Source organism: Drosophila montana, unplaced genomic scaffold (assembly GCF_035044405.1).
Source record: "Drosophila montana isolate Dmon_TW-CO22-7 unplaced genomic scaffold, ASM3504440v1 contig_1327_1, whole genome shotgun sequence".
Lineage (NCBI taxonomy): Eukaryota > Metazoa > Arthropoda > Insecta > Diptera > Drosophilidae > Drosophila > Drosophila montana.
Window position 1 is genome coordinate 57,029 of NW_026996290.1, and position 14,922 is coordinate 71,950.

General features: G+C 41.7%; 2 protein-coding genes across 2 annotated transcripts; one reads left to right on the plus strand and one right to left on the minus strand.

The window, feature by feature from the left end:
- Window positions 1-621: 621 nt before the first annotated feature.
- On the minus strand, window positions 622-1,270 carry LOC135427364 (cyclin-dependent kinases regulatory subunit-like). Its single transcript, XM_064680838.1, has one exon. It carries the CDS (start codon window positions 1,093-1,095, stop codon window positions 793-795), a length of 303 nt encoding a protein of 100 aa, XP_064536908.1. The 5' UTR covers window positions 1,096-1,270; the 3' UTR covers window positions 622-792.
- A 9,279-nt stretch (window positions 1,271-10,549) lies between these two features.
- LOC135427334 (uncharacterized) lies at window positions 10,550-14,579 on the plus strand (the record flags this gene model as incomplete). The annotated part of the gene is made up of 5 exons (XM_064680802.1): window positions 10,550-10,658; window positions 10,754-10,911; window positions 11,562-11,835; window positions 12,460-12,685; window positions 14,282-14,579. Coding segments are annotated over exons 1-5 (1,065 nt in total), but the record flags the coding sequence as incomplete, so codon positions are not given.
- Window positions 14,580-14,922: the final 343 nt, after the last annotated feature.

A 14,922-nucleotide genomic window follows, 5' to 3' on the forward strand; every position in this document is an offset into this window, starting at 1 on the left:
AGAAGCCACTTCGAACCTGACGACCGATTTCTTTCTCGAGTGCCCCCAAAAAGTTCGTTGGAGCCTCCAAATCTTTATCGCGTGACTTTATAGAAGCCGCGAAAACGCGTGTAATTTCATCCTACAGCCATCAAAACTTGTCCTGGCTCTTCAACCCTCCAAGCGCCCCCCACATGGGTGGCTTATGGGAAGCGGGAGTAAAGATCTTCAAGAGTCTCTTTTGTATTTTTTTTTTTTATTTTTAACTTTATCTTATGTTAAAACGTAATGCATTATGTATTTATAAAAATTTTCTAGATCACAAATCATATATCTTTAATATTAAATGAAAATGTGCAGGCAATTTTCATAACGCTGTGTGCGTTTCGCGATGTTAGTGTATATAGTGCTATGGCTTAAAGCAAAACTGAAATTTACGGCGCAAATAGGGTTTATGTGGAGAAAATCAGTTATAGAATTACATTTTTAAAATATGGCGAATTCGATATAATAGCAATATGGCAACGTATTCATAATTGTGCCAGGACTTAAGCAGTATATGTATGAATATTGTTAAAAAAAAACAGAATAAATGAATGAGTTTGTATGTGTGCGTGTGTTCGTTGTTGGGTTAAAGCCGCTACCGCAACAGTTGTGCAGCTACCACTATTTGCGCAGTCGCAGAAGCAGCTGCGCCGTCGGGTCAGCTGGAACGCTTCCATGTATGCTTATACGTATATGTAAGATGTGTTGTGAATGTGTATGCATGTATTTGTGTGTGTGTGTGTATGTGCCGGGAGTGTTTTTGTACGCCTACTCCTCCGTTTTGCGACGCCGAAATAGCAAAATGTGCGGCTCTGGCTTGTGTATCATATAGTGTATCCAGCCGCGCGACTGATGCACACCGATTGATCTCCATTCGGATTCTGTCATCAGATGCGATTTGCGCACCAGCTTTACAAGTTTTTTCGGCAAGACCACATGTCTGTACTCAAATTTCACATCATAGTATTTATCCGAGTAGTAAATATCTTTGCTCAACTTTGTAATATGTTGGAATAGGGGATAAGGGTGCTGGAATGCTGCGTTTAATTTCTGTTTGACGTCGGCGTCCATTTCTGCACGTTCAAAATTTGAGATCCGCTTTGCAGAAGACCTTTTCTCAGTTCCTATTTGTGCACACTGATTTTACGTATGTTATATTACTTGTTTGCGCGTTTTGTGGCAATTTTATACGATTATTTATAAACAATACACTTTATAAGTTATTTTAAAAAAAGTAATAAGTGACGCGGTCGAAAGAGATGTTTGTTCCAAGGCCACTTCCTCTTTCAAATACACGTTTGAAGAGTTATACACGCTTTTATCAATAATAGAAGCATGCCTCAACTCGAGGCAAATCTCTCCATTATCAGAGAGCCCGGTTGACCTTCTGGGCCTTAGTCCAGGCCATTCCCTAGTCGGCAGTCTTCCTGTATCGATTTCGGAGCCTGACATTAAGGAGACTGCAGCGTCCATCCTGAACCGCTGGCAATGTCTCAAAGCCGTTAATCAGGAGTTCTGTTTCCATTGGAAAGAGGAAAACCTCAAGGAGTTGCACAAAAAAACAATTGGCAACATCTTACGAGAAACCTTCAGATCGGTGATATGGTTATCGTCATCCAACGAATGGCGGCTCGGCCTAGTCCAAACTACTCATCCAGGCACGGATAACATGGTCCACGTGGTAGATGTCCTTACTACCCGCGGCGTCATCAAAAGGCCCGTGGCTAAGCTCATCCACCTACCAGTTGATTCTGATGCCACCATTACGTAGATACAGACCACCAAACTAACACCTGTATTGTCCTCTGTGTCTACAAATTAAAAAAATGGTCCCAGACCAAGACAACACTAGCCAACAGCCCCGTGGAGTGGGGTCGTACCGATGCCGACGCTTCCTGAGGCTGAGCCCTGAGAAGCGTCTCCGGGCAGTACTGATAAACAAGTACTGCCCCAACTGCCTGTCCCAAGAGCATTCACGATCATCGTGCCGCAACAATGATCGCTGCCGATCCTGTGGCAAGAACCATCACAGTTTGCTGCACATAAAAGGAGAGGAGAGGAAAAGAAGTGCCCTTCTAGGGCCACGTGACTCTCGCCCCGATCCAGCGCAGGGGCATCAGTGCTCCTAGAAAACGGAACAAAAATCTTCGAGACTCGAGCGCTTATCAATCCGTGCAGTCTAACGAGTCGCATCGATGCATCCTTGGCAACGGCCCTTGGGCTTTCCGTCAATCGAATCGGTGCAGAAGGGGCTTGTACCGTACGAAGGCTCGAACATGGAAGTTATTCTTCAGACGGTAAATCAACTTCAGATTGAGCCAAGACGGTCTGCCGGTGGCGCAAAACACAATGTTCGGTTGGGCCCTCTCCGGAACCTGTAGCTACTGACACCCGGCATGACACCTGACCCCCCTGACCACCCTTTCCAACGACCTCCAATTGCAACAGTATTGCGGTTATGTTCTAAGTTATGTATTTTAAGCAAATAGCCCAGACGCAATACTTGTAGTCTTTTTCTTAAGTCAGTCGAATTAAACCAGTGGAGCAGATAAAACCAAATTTGTTTATTTCTTAACTAATTGTGAATTAACGAATACAATTATGAAAATTAAATGCTAAAAGCCTAGTTAGCGAACACAAATTTCTAATAGCATCACCGACCGATGGAGGTGTTTTATTTGCCAGTCCGGCCAGCTGTGCCCCTTTTCACAGCTAATTATGTCAGTGACGCTATTAGAGCCTACATCAAAGAAGAAGGGTGTAGGAAAAAAGTGTTCTTAAGTAAAATTAAAAATAATTAATTTGCCATATTATTTAAGAAAATACCATAAAAATAACCAGCCTGTCCGGCCAGCTATGCCCCTGCTCATAGCTGGGAATGGACAGTGACTTCCCGAAGGTATCCTGAAAGCAACGATTTATTAGGGGTAGAGAAAGTAGGGGAAAGAAAGCAGAAATTGCTTCTGAACAGATTCAATACGATCCTGGCTATTGTTATACTGCGGAAGACCACATGCAAGAGCAGTATTCAAGGATAGGGCGAACAAGAAAAGATTCGTTAAAATCTTTAGACCATCGTTTCATGAATCCTAGTACACCTTTTGCCTCATTAACGATGGTTTCTATTTGAAGATTGAAGCAGAGTTTTGAATCAAAAAGAACGCCTAGATCCTTAACTGTTAGTATACGTTGCACTGGAATATTGTCGATTGTATATCTAACAAGATAAGGTGTAGTACGATTAAATGTCATAAACATACACTTTGAACAATTCAGATGCAATTGATTTGCCGAACACCAAAGTTGCAGAGCGTTCAAATCGTCTTGAAGACGAGAATGATGAGGGGATGATGTATGCTAGACATGAGTACACGGGCATGGGATATAACAGAGGGGAGATCATTTATAAAAAGATTGAAAAGTAAAGGTCCAAGATGACTACCTTGAGGGACACCAGAAGTAACGTGAACCTGTTTAGAGGTAGTCAGCCTCAGCATTACTCTTTGGGTCCTACCTTTTAAATAAGAACTAATCCAAAGCTAAAGAGACGAAGGGAACCCTATTCGATCAAGTTTAAAAAGTAAAATGTTATGGTGCACAGAGTCAAACGCCTTACTGAAGTCAGTGTAAATGACATCAGTTTGCATTTTCGAAAGGAAAGCATCATTTACCAAGGAAGTAAGCTCAAGCAGATTGGTCGTAGTTGACCGATTCTTTACAAATCCATGATGAACAGGGGAAGTCAGAAAAAGAAGTTAGTTTTTTGGGGCAGCATTGGTACCCTCTATTGAAGGGAGGGGAAGGTTTACGGCTTTTTTGGCTTCAACTCGTGAACAATCATGTGTGGAGGCCAAAATTTGGGATCACAAATGATTGGGAACATATCATGTGAAACATTTATTTTGAATGATGATATTTCAAGAGAAGTGGAGAAATTAAATTTAGTAATTGATACACTAGCAGAGGATTTGCTAGCAATATAAGCTGCCAATGACTCAGAGGTGGTGTCAGACGAAAGTCGAGACACAAAAACTTGCCTACGAGGGGCAACAACAGTTAAAGTAGGACCTGATTGGGCTGCAGGTAAAACAGGATTTGGTGGGGCCAAGGAGGCACCATGATTGTTTTTAACAATCTGGGCAAGGAGCTGAGGGAGCTGAGGCAGTTTGGCTAACTGGGACAGGTTCAGGTATGACGGATAAAACAGGGGAGAAGAAAGCAATAATGACAACATTGGGGATAAATCCAAGTTGCAAGGCAGGGCCAAAAGAGGCATATGAGTGCCTGACAGACGGAGAGGGCAACTGCAAAAATTGAGGCTCCAACCGGCGATTGGTTGGAGACTCGAATTTGTATTTGCTAAGCAACTCACAACTCGAGTCAAAACTACTCGAGAGTTGATTAGCCACGTTATTTAGTTTTAAGGATTGATTTCTCACAGAATTATACATTCTGGAGAAATCAATTTGCTTGTCGATGCATTCTGGGCACGACCAACGCAAACCGCCGCAGCCCTTCTTGGCAATTGCAGCGATCTTGTCGCAATCACGCCCAGTGAGACCTGCACATTTAGCATGCATTATATTCTCACACAGCCAGCAATTAACAAATTGCGGCAATGCAGAATCATCAGCCTGCTTGAACGTGCAAGGTTTCTTACAGCACGACATAATTACTACCAGCGTTAAAAGATAAGCAGAAGTTGCGAGAGCGCAGAGCAAAACGAAACACGGTGCACAAAAATAGAGCAAGTAAACGCTCAAAAAATAGCTATTCGTAAACAAACAAATATGCAGCAATGAAAACACACGCACAAACAAGTAAGTGCACAGGGGAACACCAAAGCAAAAGGATCAAAACAGGCAATAACAACAATACGGAACTGACGCCGTGTTTAATAAATGCAATAATTAACAGACTTACGCTGCACAACAGATAATACTTTGCACAAGTAATAAAGGCTTTTTAAATAAAGCACCAATAATGCAAAATTTAGAAATAAAAAGCAGGATTAAAGCGCAAAAATATATAAAAATCTTGGAGCACAAGTAAAACACGTCAATCACTCTCAACTAAGAATTCTCTTTTCGTTTACGAAGTCTCGCTCTCTTTCGAACACTGTAATTGTAACTCAGTCCCTTTAATCTTAAGTTATTTTAAGAAATCAGATCTGTACGCGTATCATAGAAGTCAATTCTAGATGCTCAGCAATTTGTTAAAACTTTATTAAAACTTCATACCATCTACACACGCCCACCTTAGATTAGATTCTCAAAAATTCAAAAAACTCTTTTCATCCAACACCCACGCTGTTGAAAATTTTCGATACCTTGAGATAAAAAGGATATTCACATTTTGCGAAAGGATGCAACTTTTGAATTTACAGAGTTGCAGAATGTCGCATTTGAACAATTGAAAGCAGCGTTTACGAATAGACCAGTATTCAAATTGTATAATCCTAAGTTAGAAACGGAAATTCACACGGATGCTAGCAAGTTTAGTTTTGGGTATTGTTGCAGAATAACCCACATACCGCATACGAATACGAAGTTCTTGCTGTCATGTCTGCTCTAATAAAAAGGCTTGTGTACGTATTAGGCATAAAGTTTAAGGCATAAAGTAAACTGACTGCAATTCGTTTACAATGACGATGAATCGTTTGTATGCAAATTTTTGTTTACCATCCGATCGGCCTCAAACTCATTTTCAAAGATCTTTGCTCAAATTCAATTGAAGGGTGTTCACGCTTTTCGAAATATCCATTCCTCAAAGATTTGGTAAGTGACGTTTCGCGCTCAAACCCAAAGATATATAGGAAAAATCATTTGATACGTGTATCTCATTCTTCGCAGAATCAAAGCATCCCCGGTAAAAAGTGCGATTATTAAGATTTGTCCGTTTTGTTTCAAACTTATTTTTAAAGCTCTACATAAGAACTTAATAAATACTTGTTTCAGCGATATTGGAAATTCCACCCACAACGATTAAAAAGAATGTTTGTTCGAAACTTTTTTGTTTACTATCCGATCGGTCTCGAGGGGTGTTTCAGACTTTTCGGAAAATCCATCCCTCCTTGGTGGAAATGGGAGTCGAAAATTTGGTGGTTGACGTTTCGCGCTCAAATTCATTTCCCAAGATCTATAAGAAAAATCATTTGAGAAATGCGATTCAAAGATTTGATGGGCGAAGTTTTTAGATGTGTCTGATTTACTTCAAACTTATTTTCAAAGGTCTACATAACAACTTCATTAATAAGTGTTTCAGCGATTTGGCAAATTCCACCCACTACAGTGGTAAATTGGTGGTTGGCGTTTAGTCCTAATGCATTTCCATGTATCTATATAAAACAAGTTATAGGTTATCGTCGGGAGCTCCCGACTAGGGGATACCCTGAACCCTCTCATTCCAACACCAAATACAGCTCGCGCTACCCGCTCGTTTGCTTTAATAGTAATATACAAAAATTAAAAAAAAAAAAGTTCCCTTTGCAGGGTTTGAGCTCGCAACTAACCGCACTACTTGCCGCCGCCTTTTCTCAATAGCCTCACCATAAAAAAAAAAAATTAATGGTTCCCTCGGTAGGGCTCGAACTCGCTACAGACCACACTATTCGCCGCCGCCTCCACCCAACAGCCACACCAATACTTATGTCTTAATGAGAAAATAACGTATTAGAAGAGCAGCACAGAATACAAAACAATCGCAATTGCAATGCTGTTGATAGATCTCAAAGAAGACGCGCGTGAATGTGTGTGTGTTCATGTATACAGAAATTCCTGCAATTTGCGCTTGCTGCCGCAAGCACGTGGGCAGCCGAAACACATATTCTTTCGTATTTCTTAACCGATCTTGATGAAATTATTGTACTAGAGAATATTCGTGTTTTATTAAAAAGTCAATTGCATTTACATTGTGGCTTATATTGTGAACAGCATAAATTGGTTTATTTACTGGATTTATAGCTATGATGTAGTAGTGGGGAGGTGGTGGTGATAGATACTTGATATATATAATATTCTAGAAGCTACATGTGAAGTTCTGTGACTCTAGCTCTTATTATATACCAAAATTGATCAAAACACAGAATTTCGATATCGATTTTTATCGATTACTTGGAAGCGGTGCAAGTTTTCGAATATCGAAAACAAACTCGATCTGCGCAGACCCTAGGAGGACTCACAGCTAAAATTGCAAGTCTCTAGCTCTTAAAGGTTCTAAGAACCTTGCGTTCATACATACGGACAGACGGACGGACAGACAGATGGACATAGGTAGATCGACTCGGCTATTGATAATGATCGAGAATATATATACTTTATAGGGTCGGAGATGCTTCCTTCTGCCTGTTACATACATTTGCACAAATACATTATACTATTCAGGGTATAAAACATTTAAACCGTGTTTCACATTTTAAGAAAAATCAAAGTTTTCATGGTGGAAGGTCCAATTCAAAGATTTTATTGTATTATTTTCAAAGCTCTACATAGGAACTTAAGGAATACCAGTTTCAGCGATTTGGGAAATTCCACCCGCGACAGTGGTAAATTGGCTTGGAAGAAAGTTGATTGTTCATTCTTAAAGCTTTTAGAGAAATTTATTTTATTCGTGCCATGGGAAGACCGTGTTTTACCCGCTAGTTTTATCATAGTGACAGTTGAAAATCCCAATTCGCATAATTTGAAAGCAGTGCATACACAATTTTGGAAAATTTCAGTTTTAATTTCCGAACAGTTTTTACGTCTATGAATTCTTTCTGCTATCATTACTTTTAGTAAGTATTCTCAGATCATTTAAATGAGCGAATATGTCCGCCAGAAATGTAAGTTTTGCTACCCATTCATCATTTTTAAACTCAAAATCAGAACCCTTGGCCTCTAAAAACGTCTGCTTCTCATAATTTAGCTCGAACATCCGAGATTGCAGTTTTCCGCGAGAACAGGCGAGATTTCAGCGGTCGCGATGTTATGTAATTGACAATTGTAGTGTATTCGTGCATGCGCATTGTAACACTTTGTTACAATCTTAAATATTGCCGTTGACAACAATGGATATAAACGAACAAATCAAAACATAAGCGCAAGTCAGTGACTCGATCAAATATAATATGATCAGCCACTTGACGGTCACCGTCTTATGTCGACTTACGGCATAAGCGCTGACCATGCATCCCACAGGCAAAGCCGGGAGTACTAAGTGCATAGCAACACGCGCACTAATACTTTAATGCAAATATATATGCAAATTAACCAATTAGTATCGACTAATTGGAAAAAAATATTTTTATTGTGGGAGGCTAGAAGATTCCGATTTATTTGAATCCAAAATTAGAACTAAAGTACAATTATAAACTTTGCTGCAGGTCAGCTATGTTTATGATAAAGCTTATTTTCTTAAAGCTCAGAAGCTCGCTGTGCTTATGATTATGTTAGAGCCGGGAGTCTGGATCTTTATGTAAGCAAAGCCGCAGCTGCGTGTTAAGTGGACGTAATGATTGAAACGGGTCTAATAAGTGTGATATGGCTAAGTACTTGGAATAGAAACTTATTCCGAAATACTGTTAATGATTTCAATAAGAATTGCTTTGCAGCCTGGGTGATAACTTGCATGAGTACGGTCTCCCTCTCTGACGATTTTAGCTTTAACATAATTAGCTTAACTCCATTTCATATATTGAAGAATAAAACAGAAATAATAAAGAAGCAAAAGCGGAGCAGACTTAGTACAAACCAAGTGTTTCAAATTGTTACGGTGGGCCGCGCCGGCTGGCTCATCGGATTCTCTGGGTGTAGTTTTCCCTCACCGTTCGCACTCTATAGTGAAGCTCGGCGTAAGTGCCTATGTATGTATAAATATAATTTATAAACAAAAAAAAACTAAATTTAACGATAAAAAAATCTGCTCTTTTTCAAGGAGTACAATCAGGAGTCTTCGTCTGACTCTGCCAAGGACTCGAACGAAGAGGGCCAAAATGGAACAGACTCACTTGGAGGATGTGGGCGTGGTCTTGCCTGTGGCCGCTTCTTCGTTGTTGGAGCCCGGTCGTTGGTGGCCCGTCTCGTCGCCTTCAGGGTTGCGCCGACGCTTGGCTGGCGGCGTCGCGGATATGGCTGGTGTGCGCCGCTGGGCCGAATCCTGGCCTTTGGTATGTTTCGTGGGCCTCTCTGGTACGAGAGCTGGTCCCTTCGTTGTCGGAGCCGTTTTTTTTGATTTTTATTAAATTGCAAAAAAAAACAAAACCAAAATTTTTATTTGTTTGATAAGTTTTTTGTTATTACGAGCCGGCTTAACTTGCCGGTATGCAAGATAAAAATTGTATGCTCACTTCGAGCTGGCACGCTCGCCGTTGACCGCTGATCAAATCGAACTCCCCGTACATTTGGGTAGCAACATCATCGGTGCCCAATTTCGGCACACGCATATATTTGCGAGGTGATCCACTCTCCTCATAGTCTCTTTAAGAGCGAATCGGACGGCCAATGGCAATCGTCGCTTTTGGCGCCGTGGATCGCAAACCTGGCGTTGCCACCCTTCTAAAAATTGGGATCCGCTGTGGGCCCAGCTTCGTAGGCTTAGCAAGCGTCAGCAGAAGAAGAGCGAAACACTGCATGAATATTTGTATGCGCTGATGGAGATAGCGAAGCCGATTGATTTGGAAGAGGAAAGTTTAATAGAATATTTCATAGATGGGATACCGGATACCAGAGCAAATAAAGCTCTATTGTACCAAGCCAGAAATATGAGGCATTTGAAGAGGGCCTTTAAAGCAAGTAGATAAAAATAGCTCGCAGGTCGGCAAAAAAGAGAACGTCGCAGGGAAAAGATCGGAACCAGTAAGAAAATGTTTCAAGTGTGGTGATCTATCACATTTACGGAAAGATTGTCCGCAAATTGAATTTAAGTGTTTCCGTTGCAATCAACCAGGGCATAGAGCAGCACATTGCAAAATGGACGGGCATATAAAGCAAGAAAAGGGAACAAATCTTGTTCAGGATGAGGGCAAAATAAAGCCAGCAAGCTTGTTTACCCCTTCCGGGCTAGAACTGAAGTCTGTTGTTCATTCAAAGGTAGTTTTTAGAGGAATTGTGGATACAGGAGCAGAATGTTTTTGCAAAATTAGGAGTTGACAAGTTATCGGGTCGTGAGAAATGTTTGACAGGCATTGGCGAGAGTCAGATAGTAACACTTGGAAGTTTGACAATCCCAGTGCAGATAGATGGAATAGATATGCATGTCGAGTTTCATGTTATTTCCGATGAAGACATCGCATCTGACGCAATTTTGGGCAGAACGATTCTTGAAACTATCGATATGAAAGTGACAAAACAGGGAACAGAGTTTGTACGCAGGGTGACCAGTGAAAGTGAATTAAGGAATCAAAGCTATGCTAAACAGAAAGCCCAGGGCTCATGCGCCGATTTAATTAATTAATTCAAAAGCCTATGTATGCTGAGCTCAGAGCAAAGTAAGGCAGGTGATGAGGTTTTCCTGTCAGGTTTAACACAGACACAATAAAGTGAGAAGGATGATACACGAGTATAATCCGAAGAAAAGCGTAAACTGTCCCGTAGAAATGAAGATTGTGTTTACGGATGAGATACCAGTTTACCAGCATCCGAGGCGCTTAGCGTTCAGTGAGCAGACAGATGTAGACGACCAAGTTGAAGAGTGGCTTGCGGACAAGATTATAAATTATTATCCGAATATGCTTCTCCCATTCTTCTGGTAGATAAGAAAAACCGGAAAAAGCGGCTATGTTGCGATTATCGCAAGTTGAATGAAAAGATAGTGCGTGACTTTCCGATGGTGCAAATGGACAGTGACATTGAGAAGTTGCAGGGAGCACTGATTTTTACTACGTTGGATTTGACGAATGGATATTTCCACGTACCAGTAGAGGCACAGTCACAGAAATATACATCTTTTGTAACGCAGAAAGGGCAGTATGAGTTTTTGTATGTTCCATTTGGTATCTCAAACTCACCTGCAGTATATACGAGATTTATTGTGTCTGTTATGCGTGAGCTAATAAACAATGGTGATGCGTCGTGTACATGGATGATAGCGTCATCCCAAGCATAGATGTTGAGGAAGGCTTACAAAAGTTACAGAGAGTTCTTGAAGTGGCAGCGAAAAATGGCTTGCGTATTAATTGGAGCAAATGCCAGATTTTACAGAAGAAGGTACATTTTGTAGGGTAAATTTTGGAAAACGGTACTATTAAACCAAGTGACAAGAAAACGCAGGCAGTAGCAAATTTTCCAATACCCCGTGATAAAAAAGGTGTTCAACGTTTTCTTGGCTTGACTTCGTATTTTAGGAAATTTATCGACGGATATGCTGTAATTGCTAAGCCGTTGTCAGACATGCTTAGGAAGGATTCAAAGTTTGAATTTAAGGAGTTACAGCAGTTGGCATTCTTACAGTTAAAAATGGCGTTAACCAGTGGACCAGTTCTTATGTTGTATAAACCTAAATTGGCTACAGAAATTCAAACGGATGCATCTAAGTTTGGGTTTGGGGCTGTATTATTGCAGAAAAACTCAGAAGATCGCTTCTTTCATCCTGTAATTTACATGAGTCGTAAAACAAAGCCTAGCGAGGCAAAGTATCACTCGTACGAACTCGAAGTGCTTGCAGTCATAGGAGCTTTGACAAAATGGCAAGTTTATCTCTTGGGAACGAAATTTAAGATCGTAACCGATTGCAATGCGTTCGCCATGACGATGAAAAAGAAGGAGGTGCCGTTGAGAGTAGCACGATGGGCGATGTTTCTACAAGACTTTGATTACGAAATAGAGCACCGCTCAGGTACGAAAATGAGACATGTAGATGCATTAAGCAGAACAGCTCGTTTCGTTCTGACTGACAGTGAGAATATTGGTAAAAAGTAAGGGGTACGAGAACTTTTACAAGGATCCAGATCGAGAATTGATTGTAGTTCCGCCTCAAATGGACGCAGAGATAATCCAAATTGCTCACAGACAGGGACATTTTTCGGGAAAGAAAACGCAATGTTTGATAGAAAAGTCATATTTTATTCCAAAACTGAAGGAAAAAGTGCGATAAATAAGGGTGATAAGCAATTAGTTACGTATCATATTGATCACGTGGGGCCGATGGAAATAACAAAGAAGAGATATAATCACATTTTAGTTATTGTCGATGGATTTTCAAAATATGTCTGATTATATCCAACTCGCAGTACAGGAGCCGAAGAAGTTATAACTTATTTAGAGCGGCAGGCTATTAATTTTGGTAACCCATATAGGATTGTGTCAGACAGAGGTACGACTTTTACAGCGAATCTTTTGAAAGATTACTGCGACAAGCATATGATATGTTCTTGGTAAAAGCACGTAGGTAGAGTACAACAGCTAATTAACAATACAGAGCCGAGAAGTACAAAGATTACTCCGTTTAAAATCTTGACAGGTTGTGACATGCGTTGTTCAGAAAATCTGGAGCTCAAAGAGTTGGTGCAGCAGTCTGTTTTAGATGAATTGGAGGACGAACGTGAACGATTAAGAAAGCAAGCTGGGGAAAATATAAAGGTATTGCAAGATGAGAATAAACGAGCATTTGATTCGAATAGAAAGGTAGAAGAGCGATACAAGATAGACGACTTGGTTGCGATTAAGCGTACTCAGTATGGAGTAGGGTAAAAGTTGAAGGGAAAATATCTGATAAAGAGACACAAACATGGCAGATATGACGTAGAGAAAGAAGGTTATGGAGAAGGTCCTTGTAAAACGTCTCCGGTAGCAGAATTCATGAAAGAATTTGGGAAGAATTCCATGTTAGGAGGGCCGAATGTGGGATTCGGGAAAGTTCCAGAAGAGCAAGCAGCCGAGCGAGCAACGCGCAGTGGTCGCCGTTATTAAACGACGACAACAACAGAGAGCCAAAAAGCTACAAGAGAGAGCAAACGGTCAGAGCGTCCGCTCAGAGAGTCAGTCGATGACGATTTCTCGTAGGCTACACACGCAGGAGTGATTCGTTAAAGTCTATAAATTTTACACAAAAAATTACATATGTACAGTATTATTAACTAAATAGCATTTTAAGCTACAACTATCAAAATAATAATAAATAAACATTAAAATAATAAAACGTCGTCTCAGGGTTGTTCATCACTGAAAACTGGAGACCACATATATGAATGCTCAAGCTTACATATGTATGTTTGTATTTACATACACACATGCCTTTTTCCATGCATACATATGTATGACTTCGTCTTCCTTTTCGTGTTTGTCGCCAGATTACGCACAAAAACGAAGATTAAAGTCAGATTTATATTTTCAAAAATATATTTTAACATTTTTAATAATGCTTAAAATATACAAAATATATTTTTTATTTTAAATGTATGGCACAGGGAGGAACATTTGGAGGGTTCCTACAGGGTTTGTGCGACTCTTTGTAGCCTGTCATGTGATGCGGTCTCCTCCAGATTGCTGGCGAAGGCTTCTGCTCTGTCCTTTGGCGATCTGGCCCAGGTTCCGTTGGCATGACGGACGGGAAACTTTGGTGAGCTTCCAGATCGCGAAAATCGAGCTCTCGTCAGCTGTTGCTTCCTACAGCATGGTGTCTGACAACTCAATGTGCATTCCATTCCGGATGCTTATCCTGTCCCCCGGATTAATCACATCCTGGAGCGGTTGCGTCAAGCCCGGTTCATCTCCAGTCTGGATTTGAAGCACGGGTACTAGCAGATACCGTGCCGGAGATGGAGCCTCATGCGTGCGCCTACCTAGACGATATCGTGGTAATAGGGGCGACGAAAGAACAACATGTAGAGAACTTGGGGAGGTGTTCCGCCGGTTAAGGGCGATCTCAGAGTGAATAGAAAGAAATTCAGCTTCTTCAGGGACAGGTTGGTTTACCTGGGGCATGTTATTTGTGCGGAAGGGATACGAGCCGATCCGGAGAAGTTGGAGGCGATACGTGACCTTAGAGCCCCGACTAATTGTAAGGAGTTGCGACAGTGTCTCGGGACGGCTTCATGGTACAGGCGTTTTGTTCCCAACTTTGCGACTCAGGTACAGCCGCTAACGGCACTCTGAGAAAGGGTACCTGGCAATTGTATGGTCGATCCGGAAGTTGCGTTGCTACCTAGAGAGTTTCCGATTCGATGTGATAACGGACCGTCTGGCACTCAAGTGGCTTAACTCGATCGAGAGCCCGTCAGGAAGGATCACTCGATCGGCACTGGAACTCCAACAGTTCCAATTTGACGTTCACTACCGTCGAGGGAAGCTCAACGTCGTGGCCGATGCACTATCAAGGCATCCTCTAGAGACCTGTCAGCATGCAGTGGTGGCCGAGGCCCCCTGACGGCCCACCGGACGGACGATGAGGACTACATTCCCTGGAAGCTATGTGTGGCTAGTGGTCACCGACAGAGGGTATTGCAAGAATGTCATGATGCTCCCACGGCCGGGCATCAAGGCTTGAGGAAAACGGTATCGAGGTTAGCCCAGAGGTACTACTGGCCGGGTATGTTGAGCGACTGCGACCAGCGCACGGCTCGCCTGCGATCGAACGTCAGGGTGAGTAGCCATGCGTAAGAGAAGTAAGGGTAAAAGGAGACTTAGGGTGTGCAGCGGAGCGCTAGGTCTCCGGACAGTGCGGCAGGGCTTTAACTTAGGGAAATCATGTAATGTAGCGAATAGTAAGTGGATGTGAATAAATGAAGTTAGCAATGAAAGTCGGTTAACTCCATTTATTTTCTATTAACCCTAACTTCGGGCCCCGAAGTTAACCAGTGTTCAGCATACCATCTTCTCATAACCTAGCGTGCCGTGTATGTGTGAATTGGAGCTTAGCCTATCGACCGTGTGAGCAATCCCGGCCGTGTATGTGTGAATCAGGGCTTAGCCTACCGATCGCATG

What these genes read in the sequence shown, in the direction of transcription:
- LOC135427364 (XM_064680838.1), bottom strand. Translation starts at nt 1,095, where the DNA reads ATGGACGCCGACGTCAAACAGAAATTAAACGCAGCATTCCAGCACCCT.